This window comes from Pteronotus mesoamericanus, unplaced genomic scaffold (assembly GCF_021234165.1).
Source record: "Pteronotus mesoamericanus isolate MK-2021 breed Mesoamerican mustached bat unplaced genomic scaffold, CSHL_Meso_final scaffold_99, whole genome shotgun sequence".
Lineage (NCBI taxonomy): Eukaryota > Metazoa > Chordata > Mammalia > Chiroptera > Mormoopidae > Pteronotus > Pteronotus mesoamericanus.
This window is the reverse complement of record NW_026555330.1, coordinates 4,264,309-4,285,599: the sequence shown is the minus strand read 5'-3', so window position 1 is coordinate 4,285,599 and position 21,291 is coordinate 4,264,309. Positions and strand designations below refer to the sequence as shown.

General features: G+C 35.8%; 1 protein-coding gene across 1 annotated transcript; it reads left to right on the top strand.

Moving 5' to 3' along the window:
• The first annotated feature begins 20,094 nt into the window (after positions 1-20,094).
• TSHB (thyroid stimulating hormone subunit beta) lies at positions 20,095-20,957 on the top strand. Its single transcript, XM_054564754.1, has 2 exons — positions 20,095-20,256; positions 20,703-20,957. Exons 1-2 carry the CDS (start codon positions 20,095-20,097, stop codon positions 20,955-20,957), a joined length of 417 nt encoding a protein of 138 aa, XP_054420729.1.
• The last annotated feature ends 334 nt before the right edge of the window (positions 20,958-21,291 follow it).

The following is a 21,291-nucleotide window of genomic DNA, read 5'->3' as shown; positions in this document are numbered from 1 at the left end:
AAGACTTAACATCATTTAAGTTATAAAATCATTGAATTTAGAGCTTGAGGGAACTGAAAAGAACATTTAATTTCAACAGATCAGTAACCTGATGCATATAAAAGCAGTCAAAATGGAAAGGAAAAGATATTTTTAAAAAATGACTTAAATTCTATATGCATATACATAATTTACATCTATGAATAAATATAATAATATAAAATCTTAGTGCCCTCTTTTTTTCCCCTTTTGTTTTCTCCCTTACCCATTCTTTTCCTTTCCTCACCACACACATCAGAATCCCCCTCCGTCAAATTCCCTTCTTTTAGGTAACCTTTGAGAAGAACCGAGGGTGTATCCTTCCTTCCTTTTCTCCATGACAGATAGATGTAATGTATTTAGTTATATTTTTACATATGCATGCATATATACAGATTTCTCTGGTCACGGTTAACTTAAAAAAGTGGGACACTGTATATTTTTCATTTTGCTTTACTCAGTATCTGATGGAAATCTCTCTTAAAACATGGTATAGTTCCAATTCATTCTTTTGAATGGCCACGTAATAGTTCATGGATGTACTATAATTTAGCTCTTTATCTATTAGAGTGCGATAGAGACCTTTATGGTCATCTATACCCAGTTCTTCCTTTAGGCACATGAGAAAATTACACTTTCTTTCCCACCTTGGTGAGGCTGTATGATAAGTTCTGGCCAGTGGAGTTTAGGTAGAAGTGATGTGTATTAATTACTTTTGTACCAGAGTATTTGGCGAAGAGCACGAGGCCCTCTGGCACACTCTTTATCCTGCTGCAGCAACTTGTGATGTTACACATGCTGTAACCTCTGTCATCCTCAGTCCGTGAGTGAAAACAATGTGGAATAAAGTTCCCACATTAACCCAGGATTGCCATCTAGTTTGAATAAGAAATGAGACTTTGTGGTGTTTAAGCCCCTGAGAATTTGGAGTTGTTCGTTATTGTTGGCATAACCTACTCTGTCTTAACTTACATAATGGGAATTCTCTCTGTTCCCAGGTTCTTTGCACTGTGAACAATGCTCATATTAGTGCTTTTATTTCTATAGGTTAAATTATTTGAAACTCATGGGCTTTCAAATAATTTGAAAATTATCTGTGGACTAATAATATAATAGATATATATTAAAATTTTAAATAAGAGTCACAGTAAAAACACATAATCACTGATATAAATGTATAAATCATTACATATGTAAAAGTTAAAATATGTTCTAAATAAAAGTATATTTTACAAACTAAACATTGTTTCCTTATAAAACTGCTGTGGTACAAACTTCAGTGTAGATCATTTAATTATTCAATAATTTCCAAATTATCTTTACAAATTATTGCTGCTATTTGGTTGATGTTGCTCTCTGTAGTTAAAAGGAGTCTTTGTCTGACCTATGGTTTGTCAAAGGAAAATGCATCAGTTTTTTTCAATGACTTTCCCGGTAAATTGAAATGACCTAGTTTCGTAAATAGAAAATTTCTCTTTTCACCAGCAATATTGTTCATAGTGTTAAATCCTGTCTCAGCTTATATGAAATTAATGGCTGTTTCATTAAAGGTTCTCTAGCCTTTATAATAGTATCTGAGATTTTTGAATATTGTGTGTCAGCTAAATTACAAATTGAATTATCATGTATAATTGAGTCAAAACTAATTCTTTAGGCCAGACCACAGGTATGATGTGTCAGTTAAAATTTTGGGGTTGGTTTGGCCTACTGAGTTTGGAACCCTAGCTCTGCCATTCAAGTTCTGAATAATGTCTCTGTGGTTCAGTTTTCTGGTTTGTAAAATGGTAATGATTAGAACTAGAGAATGAGCAGACATTTTGAAAAGTGTCTAGCACAAAGCAAGTGCTAATAATCATTAGCTCTCATTTTTATTAATAAAATCAATGTTATTAATGCCTGTTATAGGTGGGCTTTCTGTGGTTTTTAATGAATTTGACTCACTATATGAAGATGAAAATTTAACAGGGACAGTAACTCCAAATTTGCCCTGTGGACTCACTGTCTTTAGGAGCCTCCTTCCTGTCCTGGGAGTACCTGAACTGTCAACAGATCCCACGTTGCCAGATGAGTGCCTGCAGTAGCCAGTACCGCCACTCGCCTGCCTCTCCCAGGTTCCTTGAAAACTGGTTAACTTGGAGGCTGCGGTTTCTACAAATGGACACGTGAGGGCTACCTTGGGGCAGCTCTGGCCTGTAATAGGTGGCCAGAGTCTATGAACAGCCAGATTGACAAGGAGCATTGGTCTGCTGGTGCCAGCTGCATTGACTGCCCTCTGCCTTGCGGAAATCTACGTGTGTTTTGGAGGACTCGGGATCGTGTCTGGTGCATGGGAGCCGAAGCAGGTTAGCTGGCAGGCCAGCAGGTAGATGAACCCAAGGATGGCTCTCTGACAGTGCCCATCGTTGGCACCCAGGATCCAGAAAGGGCGCATGAGTGTGGCATGGTTTGGTCTTCCAGATACCTGTAGCAGGGAGAGAGATGGTGATGCCTGGGAAGGGGAGATTTCTGTCTAATCAGTTTGTGTCCCGTAACCTGGATAAACTCAGTTTCAGAAGCATTTTTGTGGATTCCTTAGAATTTCTGTGTAAGATTGATACAATTTTATTTCTTGCTGTTTTTATGAGGATTTTAAATATTGCATTTATCAGCTACATTAAGAGCATAGCTTATTGGATTACTATTTCTTTCCATTGCCTTATTGCACAAGCTAGTATATCCAGTACAATGTTGTATAGAAATACTGAGAGTGGACATCTCATCTTTCCCCAATTATTCACTAAAAGTATGATACTACATATTACTGCTTTCTTTTGACTAATGTTTGCATTTTCTACCCGTGTCTCTATATGTAAAGTGGGTTACTTGTAGACAGAATATGACCAGTCTTGATTTTTTTCTCTAACCTGATCATTTTTGCTTTATACTTTAAATGTTTAAACCATTTATATTTAATATAATGCACTTAGGTTTAAGGTTTTCATCTTGCCATATATTTTTTATTTGTTTTATCTGTTCTTTCCTTTTTTCTCTATATTTTCTTTTGGATTACTTTAATATTGGCATGATTCCATTTTATCTTCACCATTGGCTTTTTAAAAATTAATAAGCTTTATTTTTTCAGTAGTTTTAGATTCACAGCAAAATTGAGTGGAAGGTGTAGAGATTTGCCATACATGCTGGGCCCCACACATGCATAGATAACCTCCCTTTCTGCTAACATGTAGCACCAGAGTGGTAAAACTGTTTCAACTGATGAAACTTTATCAACACATTATTATTACCTGAAGTCCGTAGTTCACATTAAAGTTCACTCTTGGTGGTGTACATTTTATGGATTTTGACAAATGTTTAATGACACGTATCCACCATTAGAGCATGCAGAATATTTTCATTGTGTGCCCTGCCATTTACCCTCCCTCCCCCGCCCTCCCCCGGAACCACAGATGCTTATTTGCCATCTGTATGTCTTCTCTGGTAAGGTGTCTATTCAGGTCTTTTGTCCATTCTTAAATCAGGTCGTTAGTTTTTTATTGTCAAGTTTTGATGTTTCGGTAATTTTATCTTTTTAAGATTGTCATTTAGTTGGAATCATACAGTATTTAGCTTCTTTCAGATTGGCCTCTTTTACTTAGTAATATACACTTAAGGTTTCCCCATGTCTTTTCATCGTTTCATAGTTCATTTCTTTTTAGCACTGAATAGTATTCCATTATCTGGTTACACCACAATTTATCTATTCACCTCCTGAAGAATATTTGGTTGTTCTCAAGTTGTGGCAATCATGAGTAAAGCTGCTATAAACATATAAACATTTATGTGCAGGGTTTTTTTTGTGGACCTAAGTTTTCAATTCCCTTGCGTAAAGACCAAGGAGCACAATTTGCTGGATTGTATGGTAATAGTATGTTTAGTTTCAAAAGAAATTGCCAAACTATCTTCCAAAGTGGCTATAGCATTTTATATTCTCACCAGAAATTTCAATTGCTCCACATCCTTACCGGCATTTGGTGTCAGTGTTCTGGATTTTGATCGTTCTCATAGGTGTGTAGTGGCATCTTAGGTTTTAACTTGCATTTCCCTGATGGCATGGTGAAGAGCATCTTTTCATGTGCTTATTTGCCATCTGGGTGTCTTCTGTGGTGAGCTGTCTGTCTAGGCTTTTTGTCCATTCCTAATCAGGCTAGTTTTTTGTCAGATTTTAAGAGTTCTTTGTATATTTTGGATAGCAATCCATTATCTGATAGGTCTTCTACAAATATTTTCTCCCACTCTGTATCTTCTCATTCTTTTGATCCCGTGGGCTTTTTAGCTATACTTCCACTTTTAGTGGTTGTTCTAGGATTTGCAATATACATCTTCAGTGTATCATATTTTACCTTCAAAGGCTGTTATAGCACTTCACATATAGTACAAGAACCATACAGAAATATATTTTCATGTCTCAGTTCTGTCCTTTGTTCTATTCTTGGCATACAGTTTACTTCTACGTATGTTATAAACCCCACAATACGTTTGTTATTTTCATTTTAAGCTGTCAATTGTCATTTTTTAAAGTGAGGTGAAATTCACATAATAAAATTAAGCACTTTAAAGTGAACAATTTTCTGGTATTTAAGATGTTTACAGTGTGTGCAAGCGCTGCCTTTCCCTAGTTCCAAATCATTTTCCTCCCTCCCAAAGGGGAAGCCCAGCGCTCATTAAGTTGTCATTCCCTGTGTCCCACTTCCCCAGCCCCTGGCAGCCGCCGGCCCGCTTTCCAACTCTAGGGGCTTACGTATTCTGTATACTTCAAGTAAACGGACTCACACCGAATGACCTTTTGTGTCTAGCTAGCTTCTTTTACTTCGGTGGTTGTTACACACATGTAGTGAAGGAAGTTAGTTGCATTATTAGTTTATTATTTCTTGCCTACCACAGATTAATTTGCTTACAGAATTCTTATTTTAAAAAAAGAATATGAGGCTTTAGTGTAGACAGTGGTTTATTGTCTACTAACTTCATTTACTACCTGCCAAACCCCTGTGAAGGTGCGTTTCTCCCCATTGTACAGATGAGCAAACTAGGACTCAGGAAGATAAAACTAAAGTCCCAGAGCAAAGGGTGGAACTGGGATTTCAAGCCTTTTCAAGCACAAATTCACCCTCTCCAATTCACAAGAGATTTTCATGCTCACAAGTGCTGAGCCTCCATTGTTTAGGCTAGTCTGAAATGGTGTTTCAGCACCTAAAGTGGAATGACTGGGCTAACCTCGTGGTGCGCCCCTTGGGCTCTCTTGTCGCCGCCCTGAAATCGTCTTCCTTGGTTCAGGGAGACTCAGTTGGCGTAGGCTACACCCACTCTGACATGTTTGAGAAATCTTGTATTAGAAGGTATCCCAGAAGGCAACATTTTAAAATCAGGCGATGAATAATTGCACCTACATACAAAATTTCAGGTACACTTGCCTTTTAAAGTAAATCAGACCTTTGCAACAGAATTCTTTATTGATTTTTACATATAACAATGCTGTGATTCTTTTAAAATAAAAGGTATACTAAAAGATGAGAAAAGTAAAATAGTTTTTGGTGAGATTAATAAGAGTGTTGATGAGTTGCTGAGAAGTGGTTACGTGTGTTATTGTGAGTACAGTTAATACTGCTCACATTATTCAGAGAGCAAAATAATATCTAATTACCAAGAGGTTATATACCGTAACAAAAATAGAGCAAATGATATATTGTACTGAGGAATAGAGAAATAAGTTTTGATATACATAAAAGAATACTTTTATAATACAATGAATTATATTAGAGAAGATGTTAGCAATTCCTATTAACATTTATATATGACCTTAACTTAAAAATGTTTTGAAATGGAGAAAGCTTTTGTCAATTCATATAAATGTGGCATATTGGGGGCTTAACATGTTACCAAAAGAGGGAAGTAAATTGACATAGTTTTTATAAATATTAAATTAGTTTTGTCTCTCTACTTGGGAGCTTCAAGATAATACAATGATAAATATGCACATTAGATCCAACTCTTCTTGCTATCAATTATTTGTATTGTTTAAGAAAAAAAGTGAAAGGAGTTGAATAAACAGATTTTATTTTCAAATGGCAGACTATTTTAATGTGACTCTTAGAGATAACGCAGACTTCAGATGGATAAACCGATTATTAAAAACGTATCTGTTGCACAGGATTTTAGAATTTCATGGAAGTAGAGCATCTTGCCAGCTAGGATGGTCTTTGAGGAGGGTAAAATATTAATAAGCCTCATTCATAACCAATGCAATTCCTCTGTTCAGCTAATTGAAGATTGAGGCTTTTATTTTTCCTTTGAAAATGAGTTAAAATTTTAATTCAATAAAAAGGATATCAGGAAACTTTGATTTTAGTAGGGCTTTGCTGTAGCCATCTATAAAACATTAGAGCAGCTAATAACCTCTCCTTGTATCTAATTATAAACTCTGGAAATAGCACTAATATTTCCACTTGTTTATGCATTCAATAAATACTTATTAAACATCTAATATATGAAATAGGTTGGTTTTGCCAATACAAGTAAACCCCTCCATTTATGGTGCTTACATTCTAGTTGAAAGGAGAGAAACAATGAACATGTAAACAAATAATATAGTATGAGAAAGTTACAAGTGGTATGGGAAAGAATGAGATAGTGGGATAAAAAGTGGCAGAGGCAGATTAATGGTCAAGGAAGGCTGTTCTCAGGAAGTAGTTTTAAAGCTGAGATGATGAGGAAGCCATTTGGAGATCTGGTGAAAGAGCTTTTCATAATAAACAACAAGTGCAAAAACCCTGTTGCAAGAACAGGTTTAGCATGTTCAAAGGCACATAGTAAAAAGTGGAATGAGACAGAGGATGATGAAGTCAGAGTAGTAGGCACAGGTTATTTCTACCAACTGGACTTTAAAGAATGGCTTTGTTGAGGTATAATTGACATCATAAACTGCATGTATTATTTTCCTAGGGCTGCCATAATAAATGAAGTTGTTTTTTAATTTCTCTTTTTTATAGTTCAAGGCTAGTGTATAGAAACACCACAGATTTTTATATATTAATTTTGTATCCTGCAACTTTACTGAATTCATTTATTGATTCTAACAGTTTTTTGGTTGAGTCTTTGGGGTTTTCTATACAGGGATTGGCAAAAGTAGGTTTACAGTTGTGAGTACATGAAACAGTTTATTGTGTTGTTATTTATTATTATTTTCCATATGAACAACTACAAACCTATGTTTGCCCACTCCTGTATATAGGACCATGTAATCTGCAAACCAGTAATTTTACTTTTTCTTTTCTGATTTGGATGCCTTTTCATTCTTATTCTTGCCTGATTTCTCTGGCTAGGTCTTCCAATACTATGTTGAATTAAAGTAGCAATAGTGGGCATTCTTATCTTGTTCCCGATCTTAGAGGGAAAAGCTTTTAGCATTTTTACCGTTGAATATGGTGTTAGCTGTGGGTTTTTATATAGAGCCTTCATTATGTTGAGGTACATTTCCTCTATACACACTTTATTGAGAATTTTTTTTTAATCATAACTGGGTGTTGAGAAGTGTCAAATGCCTTTTCTATATCTATTAAGATGGTCATGTGGTTTTAATCCTTCATTTTGTTAATGTGGTGTATCACATTGATCAATCTGCAGATGTTGAACCATCCTTGTATCCCTGGAATAAGTCATGGTGTATGATCCTTCTAAAGTATTGCTGAATTTGGTATGCTAATATTTTGTTGAGAATTTTTTTTAATCCTCACTGGAGGATATGTTTTGTTGATTTTAAAGAGAGAAGAAGAGAGAGAGAAACAGATCAGTTGTCTCCTATATGCATCTGATGGGGGGATCAAACCCACAACCTAGGTACGTGCCCTGACTGGAGATCGAACCTACAGTGTTTTGGTACATGGGACAGTGCTCCAACCAACTAAACCACTCAACCGAGGCTATTGAGAATTTTTACATCTGTATTCTTCAAGGATATTGGCTTGTAATTTTTTTTGTGTGAGTGTGTGTTTGTGTCTTTTTTTTTTTAATCCTCACACAAGGACATACCAACTGATTTTAGAGAGAGAGGAAGGGAGGGAGCGAGGGTAACATCTATCAGTTGCCTCATCTATCAGTATGTGCCTTGACTGGGGGCTGAACCCGAAACCTAAGTGTGTGCCCCAACTGGGAATTGAACCCACAATGTTTCACTTTATGGGACAACACTCCAACCAACTGAGCCACGCTGGCCAGGGCCATGTCTGGCTTTGATATTAGGGTAATGCTGACCTCGTAAAATGATTTTAGAAGTGTTCCTGCTCTTCAAATTTTTGGAAGAGTTTGAGAGGGATGGACATTAACTCTTCTTTGAATGTGTGGTGGAATTCATTAACGAAGCTGTCTGGCATTGGACTTTAATTTGTTGGGAGGTTTTTAATTAGTGATTCATTCTCCTTTAATATTCAGTCTATTCGGATTTTCTGTTTCTTCATAACTTGGACTAGGAAGGTTGTATATTTCTGGAGTTTAACCATTTATTCTAGAATGAATGATTTTTTGCCATTTAATTGTTCATAGTAGCCCCTCATGATCTTTTGCATTTCTGCAGTATCAGTTGTAATGTCTCTTTTTTTAATTTCTGATTTTATTTAGAGTCTTCTCTCTTTTTTTTTCTTGGTGAGACCAGTTAAGGGGTTGTCAATTTTATTTTTTCAAACATTGAACTCAGTTTTATTAATCTTTTTTATTGTGTTTTTAGTCTCTTTATTTGTGCTCTGATCTTTGTTATTTACTTTTTTCTACTAACTTTGGGCTTCATTTGATCTTCTTCTAATTCCTTTAGGTGTAAAGTTAAGTTGTTTACTTGAGATTTTTTTTCTTGATTCTCATGGTAGGGCCTGTGTTGCTATAAACTCTTCTCTTAGGACCCCTTTTGCTGCATCCCTTAGACTTTAATATGTTGTATTTCTGTTTTAATTGGTCTCTGGGTGGTTTATAGTTTTTCCTTTGATATATTCAGTGATCCATTGGTGCTTCTGTAGGATGTTGTTTAACTTTCACTTTTTTGTGTTTTTTTTTACAGTTCTTTTTCTTCTTATAATTGATTTCTAGTTTCATACCATTATGACTAGAAAAGATGCATAATATGATTTTAGTCTTCTTGACTTCATTAAGACTTGTTTTTTGGCCTAACATGTGATCTGTCCTGGAGAATGTTCCCATGTGCACCTTAGAAGAATTTGTAATATGCTTTTGGATAGAATGTACTGTGTATGTCTATTAAGTGCATTTACATCTAGCCTAGCGTGTCATTTAAGGCCCATGTTTTCTTTTTGATTTTCTAAGTGATATAACCATTGATGTAAGTGGGATGTTGAAGTCCCCTATGATCATAGTAATGCTGTGAATTTCCTTTTTAGTTTTGTTAATATTTGCTTGATATATTTTGGTGCTTCTATGTTGGGTGTATATATATCAATAAATGTTTATATTTTCTTGCTAGATTTAGCCCTTTATCATTATGTAATGCCCTTCTTTGTCTTTTATTACAGTCTTCGTTGTAAAGTCTATTTTTGTCTAATATGAGTATAGTTATGCTAGCTTTCTGTATGTTCTCATTTGCATAAAATATCTTTCTCCATCTCTTCACTTTCAGTCTGTGTATGTTCCTTGCTTCTGAAGTGAAGCCTTTTATAGCCAGCTAGTATATAGATGGGTTTTGTTTTTTATCTATTGATCCATTCTATGTCTTTTCAAATTTTTGGAAGAGTTTGAGAGGGATGGGAGAATTTAACCCATTTTCATTTCAAGTAATTATTGATAGGTATGTACTTATTGCCATTTTGTTAATTGATTTATGGCTTTACTTTTTGGCTGTTTTTGTAGCTCCTTTCTGTTGCTTTCTCTTTCTCTCTTCCCGTGTGGTGTGATAGCTTTTTTAGTGTTATGTTTTGCTTTCTTTTTTATTTTCTTTTGTGTATTTACTATAATTTTTGCTTTGTGGTCACTGTGAGGTTCATATATAACATCCTATATATATAACAGTTAAGTTGATGTCAACTTAAATTTGAACACATTCCAAAACTTACCTTTTTACTCCCGCTTTCCCACTCACCACATACTACATTTTTTTAGTCACAATTTACCTTTTTATTTTATGCACCTTCTAACTAGTTTTAATTTTTACTACTTTTGTCTTTTAAACCTTCCTACTTTGTAAGTAACTGATTTACTACCATTACTGTATGTTTGCCTCTACCACTGAGATTTTTTATTTTATATGTTTTCTTGTTATTAATTAGTGCTATTTCTTTTCAGTTTAAAGAAGCCCTGTTAACGTTTTTTATAAAGCCAGTTTAGTGGTGATTAATTCCTTTAGCTTTTGCTTGTCTGGAAAACTTAATCTCTTCATCAATTTTTAATGATTATCTTGCTATGTAGAGAACTGTTGTTTTGCAGTTTTTCCTCTCAATACTTTGCATATCTCATGCCACTTCCCTTCTGGCCTGCAAAGTTTCTGCTGAAAAATCTGCTGATAGCCTTATGAACTTTCCCTTTTACATAACTAGTTATCTCTTGCTACTTTTAAGATTCTCTGTTTTTCTTTAACTTTTACCATTTTGATTATGTGTTTTGGTGTGGGTTTCATTGGGTTCATCTTCTTTGGAATTCTCTGAACTTCCTAGACCTGGATACATGTTTCATTCCTCAGACTAGTAACATTTTCAGCCATTATTTCTTCAAATAAATTTTTCTTGCCGATTCTCTTTTTTCTTCTCAGACTCCTATAATATGAATATTATTTTACTCGAAATATCCCAAAGGTCCCTTAAGGTATCTTTACTTAATTTTTTTTTTTTTTTTTTTTTTTTGCTGCTCTTTCTGGGAGATTTCCATTTCTTTGTCATCCAGATCACTGATCTGTTCCTTTGCTTCATCCAGTCTTCTGTTGAACCACTTTAGTGTAATTTTTTAGTTCAGTTATTGTATTCTTCAGCTCCATAACATCTACTTGGAACTTTCTTCTATTTTATGTCTTTTTGCTGAAGATCTCACTGTGCTCCTTCATTCTTCCAAGTTCATTGGACAGCTTTATGACCATTAGTTTCAGCTCTTTATCAGGTAGACTCCTTATATCCATTTCATTAAGGTCTTTTTTGAGGTTTTTCATGGTGTTTTGTTTGGAATATATTTCTCTGTCTCCTCACTTTGACCAACTGTTGGTGTTTGTTTCTATGTATTAGGCAAATCAGCTGTCTCTCCCTTGAGAAAAGTGCCGCTGTTAAATGGAATGTTGTGTATATGTCTGTTCAGTCTGTGTGATCTAAAGTGTACTCCAAGTCCATTATTTCTGTATTGATTTTCTATCTAGATGATGTATTCATTGTTGAAAGTGGGACATTTAAGTCCCTATTATTATTGCATTGCTGGTTTTTCTGCCTTCAGATCTATTAATTATTGTTTAATCTATTTAGGTGCTGCAATATTGGATGCATATATATTTGAAATTATATTCTCTTCTTTAAAACCTTTTATTTATTTATTCTTAGAGAGGAAGGGAGGGAGAAATAGAGGGATAGGAACATTGATGTCTGAGAGAAAAATCGATCAGCTGCCTCCCGCATATATCCTGACCCACCCGGAACTGGGTTGGCAGCCCAGGCATGTGCCCTGACCAGGAATCAAACCAGTGACCTTTCCCTTTGTGGGATAATGCCCATCCAACTGAGCCACACTGATCAGGGATATACTTATTATATCCTCTAATAAATTGACCCCTTTATCATTACATATTGACCTTTGTCTCTTGTTACAGGTTTTGTCTTAAAGTCTACTTTGTCTAGTATAAATATAGCTACCTCTGCTCTATTTTTGTTTTCATTTGCAAGGAATATCTTTTTTCATCCCTTCACTTTGGAGCTATGGGTATTCTTAAAGCTTAATTGAGTCTCTTATAGTCAGCATATCATTAGGTGTCTTTTTTTTTAATTCATTCAGCTACTGTATATCTTTTAATTGGGAAATTTAAACCATTTATATTTGAGTAGTTACTGATATGCCAAGGACATATTTTCACCATTTTGTTGCCTGTTTTCTGATTGTTTTGAGTTCTTTTTATCCCCTTCCTCTTCTGTAGTCTTTCTTTATGAATTGATTATTTTTTAGTAGTGGTATGCTTTAATTTTTTTCCTTTTATCATTTGTCATCTGTATTGGTGTTTCTTTGTGATTACCATAAGGCTTATAAAAAACATTTTCATATTTGACAGTGTATTTTAAGCTAATAACAACTTCATTTGCATAAAAGTTCTATGCATTTACTTCCCTCCCCCATTTTATGTTATTGGTACCCCTATTTACATCTTTTTATATTGTGTTACATTAACAAAATATCATAGCTATGGTTACTTTCAACAGTTCTGTCTTTTAACTTACATACTAGAGTTCAATATGTTTTACATATTCTTTAGCTACAGAATTTATTTGGTTCTTTTTTATGATTTCTGTATCTTCGTTGAACTTCTAGTTTCATTTATACATTCTTTTCCTGAGTTCATTGAGTAGTCTATGTTCCCTTGAATCTTTCTGTGTTTCTTTAAAATAACTAGGATTTGTTTAGATTACTCAAATTTCTATTTGTTTGGGATCAGTTACTAGGAAATTATTGTGTTCTTTGATAGTGTCATGCTTTAAGGTCCTTTGTCTACTTCTATTATCTATACCATTTCTGAGTCAGCTTCAATGGATTAATTTTCTCTTCATTATGAATGATACTTTCCTGCTTCTTTGCATGGCTAGTAATTTTTTATTGAATGCTACATAGTGTGGATTATATTAAATACATTCTTGGGCGTAAGATATTGTTGTATTCTGATAAATATTTCTTCAACTTTGTTCTGAGTCGGTTCTGTTACTTGCACATAGTTGATCCTTAGGGTCTTGCTTTAAAGATTGATTAATGCAGGGTCAGAACAGCACTTAGTCTATGGCTAATTTTGCCCCCTAATTGAGGCAAAACCCTTCTAAGCATAATACCTGATTTCCCATGAATTAGGAAATTTTCCACTGTTGCTGGTTGAAACAAACACTATGGCTATCTCTGTGTGAGTCCCAGAACTGTTCTCTTTAATCCTTTCAGGTATTTCCTTTCCCAGCCTCATCCAGTTTCTTCACAGGAGTTGATCAGTTTTCAGCTGAATATTCAAAGAGATTATCTGCAGATCTCCAGAATTCTTTCTCTGTGCAGTTCTCTTCTCTCCAGTGTGCTCTCCTGCGACTCCCAAGTGCCGTGGGCTCCAGGGACTCCCAGGCCCATCGCCTCAATCTGGGGACACTTCTTGCCTCTGCCTTCATACCCCTCCCTGCAGCGCAGGCCAGAACTTTCTTCCGGTGCAAGCTGTAGTTCCTTTGTTTCTTGTCTCTTAGGGATCACTTTCCTTTGTTGCCTAACGCTCCATGTATGTCAAGCCATTGTTTCATACATTTTATCCTGTTTATAGTTATTTGAGATGGGCAAGTAAATCCAGTCTGGAAGTGAAAGTTCAGTCTGCCTGAATTCTTTTAACAGTATGAGATCATATACATTAGATCCCCTTTGAAAATAAAATCATTATCCAAATGTGTGATATTTTTTGTAGTTCTTTTAGTAGGCCTATATCCTTTAGTAGGCCAAGAGTGTTTCAGTTACCTATTATGTGTAGGTATATTTCCCAGGGATATGTATATAAAATCTGCTAGAAACTGAGTATGTGAATCAGTACTTTATACAACAGAGGTACTGGTTCCATTAGAAACAAACACATCACATTCCCACAGTTCCTGTACCCTTATCATCTTGGTGGAATCACATGAAGCAGGTTGAATTTGGCATCCTCATTTTCACTTTACCTGTTTTCAAATTTCTTCTCACTTCAGAGTGGCTCACATTCCCAAGATTTGGGAGCCCCTGGAATGGCTCTTTCTGGTATATATCCTGTATTCTGCCTTAAACTTTCCATTCCCCTTCCAGGGACAGTTGCCTATACCAGGCCTTTTTTTTTTCATTAACTTTCATTAACAATAAAGATGAGGACAAGAGAAGACTAACGGGGTATCAATAATCTATAATATCTTTGATTTATTGAGAATCTACCATGTGCCAGATGTTTGATATATTTTCCCTAATTCTATTAAAACAACCAACCATGAGAGAGGCCTTAGGGGCTCAGAGGAGGCTGTGCAGGAGGGACGCTTTCTCTGTTCAGTCATGGAGGACAAAGAGGAGTTAGGTGAGAAGAGACATGGAGTTGGGGGCAGGCAGGTGTTCCAGGTAGCAGGAATAGCACACAGAAAGACTTAGAGGGAACAGAGTGTGCGACTGATTAGAGGAACTCAGTTCCGTTAGGCTGAATAACAGAAAGTGAAGAAAGGGTGGAGAAGGCAGGGAGAGGGGTGGGAGATGGGGAAAGATGAAATTAGAGATAAAAAATAGATTGTGAAGGGCTTTGTGAATGATTCTAAGAAGTTCAGACTTTTTTCCTGAGTTCAATGGGAAATTCTCTTTGAACTTTTGGCATATTTTATTACAGTGAGGCAAATGGATTGGAAGGGTATGAGTTATAGCTAAAGAGATGGTGAAAAGTGACTTTAAAATTGGATAATTATTTATTCACACATTCCATTAGCCATTTATGCATTCAGCAAATACAATGACTGCCTACGATGTACTAGGCCCTGTGACTAAATATTAAGTAAATACAGAATTATAAATTTGCTATCAGTTATTGAACGCTTATCTGCCAGACACTCATGTGCTCTACCTAAACAATGATGCTACCTTTAAATAAATGAAGAAACTGAAGTAAAGACAGCCCACGCATGCCAAAGCCACATAGCTAGCAGATGGCAGAGCCAGGATTGGATCTCAGATCAGTATGACACCCTGTCAGACATGGTCATTTAAATGACTGTTACTTCACACGAATTTTATGAATTTCCCTCTTAGGACAGCTTTTGCTGTGTCTCATAGGTCTGAGGTGTTGTGTTTTCATTTTCATTTGTCTCAAGATATCCTTTGATTTCTTCCTCGATCTCAGTGTTAACCATTCATTATTTAGTAACATGTTATTTAATCTCCATGAATTTGTGTGTTTTTCAGTTGTTTTTTTTTTTCTTGTAACTGATTTTAAGTTTCATGCCATTGTGGTCAGAGAAGATGCTTGATATGATTTCAGTCTTCTTAAGTTTATTGAGACTTGTTTTGTGTCCTAATGTGGAGTATTCTGGAATATGGAACATATTCCATGTGCACTTGGAAAGAATGTATATTTTGCTGCTTTGAGGTGAAATGCCCTAATGTATCATTTCAGGCTGTTGTTTGCTTGTTGATTTTCTGTCTGGAAGATCTATTCATTGCTGTCAGCGGGGCGTTAATGTCCATTACTATCACCGTATTGTTGTCAATCTCTCCTTATCCATCAATATTTGCTTTATATATTTAAGTGCTACTATGTTGGCTGCATAAATGTTTACAAGGGTTATATCCTCTTGTTCGATTGCTCCCTTTATTATTATGTAGTGTCTTTGTCTCTTACTATAGCCTTGGTTTTAAAGTCTATTTTGTCTGATACAAGTATTGCTACCCCAGCTTTTTTTCATTAACACTTGCATGAAATAGGTTTTTCCATCCTCTCTGTCACATGTAAATTTTATTGATTACTGTTTTAAATACACAGGAGAAAACCAAAACATTTTGAACTATTTTTTTTGTTTTAATCAGAAACATATACGCCAAGTATCCTGGACTTCCATAAAAAAGCCTTTGCTTTGTCAATAAGAAATAATTTTATTCGTCTCTAAATGAGCACCTAGGAAAAATTTGGGGCACACAAGCCCCAAATAAAATTCCATTTCCATATCTTACTTAGATGATGTTAAGGTTTTTTCTCCTGTGTATTTCCTTTGCAATATTAGTAAATATTAATAAAGGATATATTTAAAAGGGTAATTTTATTTTGAAATAGGAGAATAGAAAATTTATGCTGCAATAATGTCAGCATTTCCAGAGGGAGGTGTTGTGAAATTGTTTAAACACATTTTATTTGGGATTCAGTATGAATTTTCAATAGATGCTTTTCAGATAAGAAAGCAGTAATTCAAACGCAATTATATAAACAAGAAGATCAGAGAGGAATTATCCCAAAGGGTATAAAATGAACCAAGAGCTTTTAGTCTGAGTCACTACAGCATCAGCTCACCAATGCAAAGTAAGGTAGGTGTCTATACTTAGAAGGCTTTGCAAAATGAAATGTTCTTTTTCTTTTTTCACTTTCACCATTTTAGCATTTATTGAAAATTGGCACATGCTGAGTGATAATTTGCTTGGATTGGCTCTAGAGAATTTTAATTATTGCTCCGAAATACTTCAGTGTTGGGTGAAGTTGTGTGAACTACATATGTAAGGATAAGAAAAATGCCATTGACTTGAAGACGAACAACAGGTCAATTCCCTGATTGATGTTCATGGCTTTCTCTTCCTGTTTACATTTTGATTTAAATATTTTTGTCAATTGAATAATCTATTTATTGAATTCTATCAATTGCTAATGGTTATCTTTGATGATAATATACTTCTGGGAAAACTTGAGTAAATTCAGTTTTGAGGACCCACAGGGGTCATTTACTCTGTCTTATTTTAGTTATTTAGTAGCTAGACCACCTTGGATAGTGTCTGGTACACACATCTGTCTTACAGTACATTTTACTCTCTGGAAAAATGTGTTGCTATAGTAAAGTTCCTGGATTGTTTATAGGGTGGGCAGGTGATTCTTTTCATAGTGTGGTAAGGGACTTGGAGAGAAAAGATTGGTGAAGGAAATTAACAGAGCAGAGAGAAAAGTGTTGAAAAATGAAGGTAGTGAGAGCAAAAATAAATAAATAAATAAAAATAAAAAAATAAAAATATAATTAAAAGAAAGAGATGGAGTAAGGGGCAAACAAAAAGAAGATATTTTAGGATAAGGAAAAACATTGGCAGTGTAGACATATATAGTTATGCCACTGAAAAAAAGCATCTCTCCTTATTTAGGACCTACAATCAGACCTTCTATGTTTAGCTGCTCAACAGAGAATTTATGATGATTTTAAAGATGCAATTATTACAAAGGTGAGAATCCAGGTCATAAAGTGAGATTGTGGCAGATCATATAGGGAGGTATTAACTAACACTGATTTATATAGTGATACACATACATTTATATATATATTTATATAGGCTTTTTAATGTAGTGTTCCAGGTTCATCATATGTATTGTTTTATTTTTTATGAGTTTAGAATGGAACATATGGAAAAATGAAGACACAAAGATATTACATTGCTCAATTATACACAATTGCAATGAAATTTGGAAGGAGAATTCTAGGTCATTAACTCTTAGACCAGGAGTATGACACTAATTTATCACATAGAATCACAAACTATTGGTGCTGAAAGGAACTTCCTGATCATCTACTGGTTCTAAGCTTTCCTTTTCTACATAAGGAAATTGAGGCTTAGAAAGATTTTGTGGGTCAAGTTTTACTATTTGCAATAAAGGAAAAAGAATAATTTTTACTTTCTTTACATTCAGAAGGTTATATATCTATTTTGCTGATAATTCAGTACTTTTAAATTTTCCTTTTGTGATTGTAAAGTTTTATATTTATAAGGGGAACTTTGAAGGAAGTATAGTGTCCATACTGAATATGACAGTGGGTGAAAGTTCTAAAATAGATTTTTTTTGTATTTCTGCAATTTAATAAAGGGTCAAGGGTCCTTGTTTCTTTCTAGTCTGCAGATGGGGAAATAAGGCCCAGACAGATTAAATGTTTTAGTAAATTTCTCATAGATCCATGGGAGGTCTTTTTTTTAAGTATATTTTATTGATTATGCATGGGAGATCTTAAAATACAATTTTCTTCCTTAATCCAGGACCAATATTCTCACCACTAGGTTATCACTATCTATTTTATACAGAAGCATAGAACTGAGAGTTAAAAACATGTGAAGTTAATTATTTCCTATAGCAAAAATCCTGTAGCTGGCTGGCTAGACAGGCAAGAACCATATGATCATGTCAAGTGAGTATTTTGCGTAATTTACTCAGTTGACATTTTTAAGATTCTGTAGAGAATCCTCTAAGCCTGTGGCTCTAAAATAAGGGAGCTGATTCTACCATGGAGGGCGCTCACGTTTGTGACGCACTTCAGGAAACCAGCTTCCGTGAGCAGTGAGTTCTTGTATTTTCCCTCCCTAGTTGAAATACCAAAAAACCTCCGAGGAATGCTTGAACATGCAGTATTTTTTTTAAAAGGTTCACTACAAAATACTTCTCAATGGGTTAGTTTGCTTGAGAAAAAATTTTGGTAATTGTGAGTTTCTGAGTCATAAACTGGACTCTTTCAGAGCACCTAGAACCATATGTATTTTTATTATTAGTGTTTATGCTTAGCTTCCCCATTAGACTGACAGCCCTTGAGGTCAAGGACCACAGCTTATGCATTTCTTCTCTCTCAGTGCCGGGTTCCAACGCTCCATGCTGGTTTATCTAATTTAGCTGCAATTCTCGTTCTAGGAATAGAAGACTGGATAGAGTGACCACTAATCCCTGGAAGTTGACATTTAAAGTAATGTCCCTGCTAGCTTGTTGAATGTGGTTTTCATTTTTTCTTAAAAGTTAATTGAAGACAATATTCTGGTTAACTGAGGCTGAGTGTCATTATTTCAGTTAATGGAAGTTTTAGTGCATGCAACTAAAGCTAATATTGGGGTATAATGGGCAGATTTGAGAAAACCTTGATACATTTTTGATGGTTTAAATATGTTTAGTGAATTATACTTTATTTAATAGAAAAAGCAAACAAGTTTGTGTTCACAGATAACAACACTACTTCATTAAGATGCATATTTTCTTGAGAAGGAAAAAAATCCAAATACACCTAGCTAATTGTACATTTGTAAAGTAAAAAAACAAACAAACAAACAACAAAAACCTTCTTACTCTTTGAAGTGATCAACTTACATTCCAAAGTCTGGATTACATACTGTCAGTAGCAGAACTGAAATAATTAGGTCAGCATTATCTAGCTCATTATGATGCCCGATTGATACTGATCCAACTCTTCCAGCAGACGGGCTCTCCGGAGACACATATTCTCCTTCTGCCTGGGGCACGTGGGCCCTCTGGTGCCCTCTGCGCAGCCAAACCTATTTTGCTTACCTGCCCACCCACCGTGGGCCTGCCGTCTTGGATTGTATCACCCTCATTGGGTCAGCCTGTATTTTCTGCATCTGTAATCTTTGTAAGATAATGAATTTCATACATCTTCTGAGTAACAGTTTTGTATTTGTCCAACTCTACTTCTTTCAACTTTAGAGGAGTAGCCCAAGGATGGAGACGGGGAGTATCTAAATTTCTGGCTTAGCTCCTAACACCAGTAGTCATTTTAGTTAATCTTTCCTGTACTTTCTGTAGCTTTATCTTGTCTTCCTTGACAGGCAATGGGTACAATTATATGCAGGATTATTTGCATTGAGATGGTACTAATGTTTGATTATGCATTTTCTTGGTTTCTTTGTTCTTTCTGATTATGAACTGTTTGCTGGTCTTTTAACCAAAGTTTGTTTTTGATTTTTTTTTTTTTAAATCTACTGCTCTGGGAAAGCCCTTACTAACACTTAACTGCACTTCACTTGTAACCATAGAGGCAGGTATTTAGGTTGCTTCCACTGAATGAACTGTGCCACACTTAGCTGGCATTTGTGTCTCTGCCCCTTCTCTGCTGTGTGCTTCAGCCCTCCCGCTCCACTGCCAAGGGCACTGAGTGGCACTTGCAGGCAGGACCTTCACCGTATAGCCTCGTACACCACGGGCTCTGTGGATCATAGCCACATCGAAGTGTATAAAGAAAAGTTATCGAGAGTATAACTATGAAAACCACATCATATAGGGCCTAGGACAAAGTAGGCATTGTATTAAAATACGTATATTTTTAGTTCTTTCCAAATGTCCCTTCTGCATGTGCTAAAGGATACATCTAATAGATTCTTTAATTTTATCTTTGATTTAGTATGACTGCTATCTTCCTGATGTCCATGCTTTTTGGCCTTGCATGTGGGCAGGCGACATCTTTTTGTATTCCAACTGAGTATATGATGCACGTCGAAAGGCAAGAGTGCGATTATTGCCTAACCATCAACACCACCATCTGTGCTGGATATTGTATGACACGGGTATGTAGTTCATTTCCCTTCTTTTAGCTGTAAATTAGGTAAACCTAGATTTCATCCTTTTCTATCCATAGGGGGAATGAGATAAATTACAACCCCATTTTCCAAATCCAATGGTTATTGGCTCCTTAGGGGAGAGTGCACAGGTTGCAATATTTCGTGCACCTACTCAGCACAATGGGTGCAGAATAGTGTTATAACAGTTTACTTCCAAATTCTGTTATCTTGTTCCCATGACCAAGGATAAAGCAGGGCATGTGCCACTTTTGTCTCTATAGGGTTCAGTGAGGATGTGTTGAGTTGGTATGTGTTTAATGGGGCTAAGAAATCCTCTCCCAGTCCTTTTTGTGACAAAGGAATATAAGTGAATGAATTTTTATTTGTTTTCATTATCTGTAGGTATCCTAAAGTCCTTTTACACTTTGCTCCTTTTTCTGTTCTCTCCGCAGGATATCAATGGCAAACTGTTTCTTCCCAAATATGCTCTGTCCCAGGATGTTTGCACATATAGAGACTTCATGTACAAGACCATAGAAATTCCAGGGTGCCCACGCCATGTTAGTCCTTATTTCTCCTATCCCGCAGCTGTGAGCTGCAAGTGTGGCAAGTGCGATACTGACTACAGTGAGTGTATACACGAGGCCACCAGGACAAACTACTGTACCAAACCGCAGCAGTCCTACATGGTGGGATTTCCTATCTAATTCCAACAGCAATGTAATTTGCAATTCAGTTAAATGTGTTTGCTTGGAATAAAACGGCTAATACATCAGCGCACTTCACAATGCATTGTGTGCATTTTGAGTACCGTTGCATCCATGCGCATACCCATGCATGCGAGCGTGGGAGACCTTAGGGGTGTTGGAAGAGAAGGTGGCTGAAGGGGCACTTTGAGCCTGTCTGAACCGTCTGAAGGACGGTTTCCCCATGCAAGGGCGGCGTGCCGGCGGGACGGAGAACAGGCATGGAGCGCTAATGAAGGCCGGCCTTCGGCAAGCTCTTGACAGGCCACGAATTTCATCTTGACGTAGAAAATGA

Coding starts and splice junctions, on each gene's coding strand:
- TSHB (XM_054564754.1), top strand. CDS start 20,095: ATGACTGCTATCTTCCTGATGTCCATGCTTTTTGGCCTTGCATGTGGG. Junction 20,257..20,702: donor CTGGATATTGTATGACACGG/GTATGTAGTTCA, acceptor TTCTCTCCGCAG/GATATCAATGGCAAACTGTT.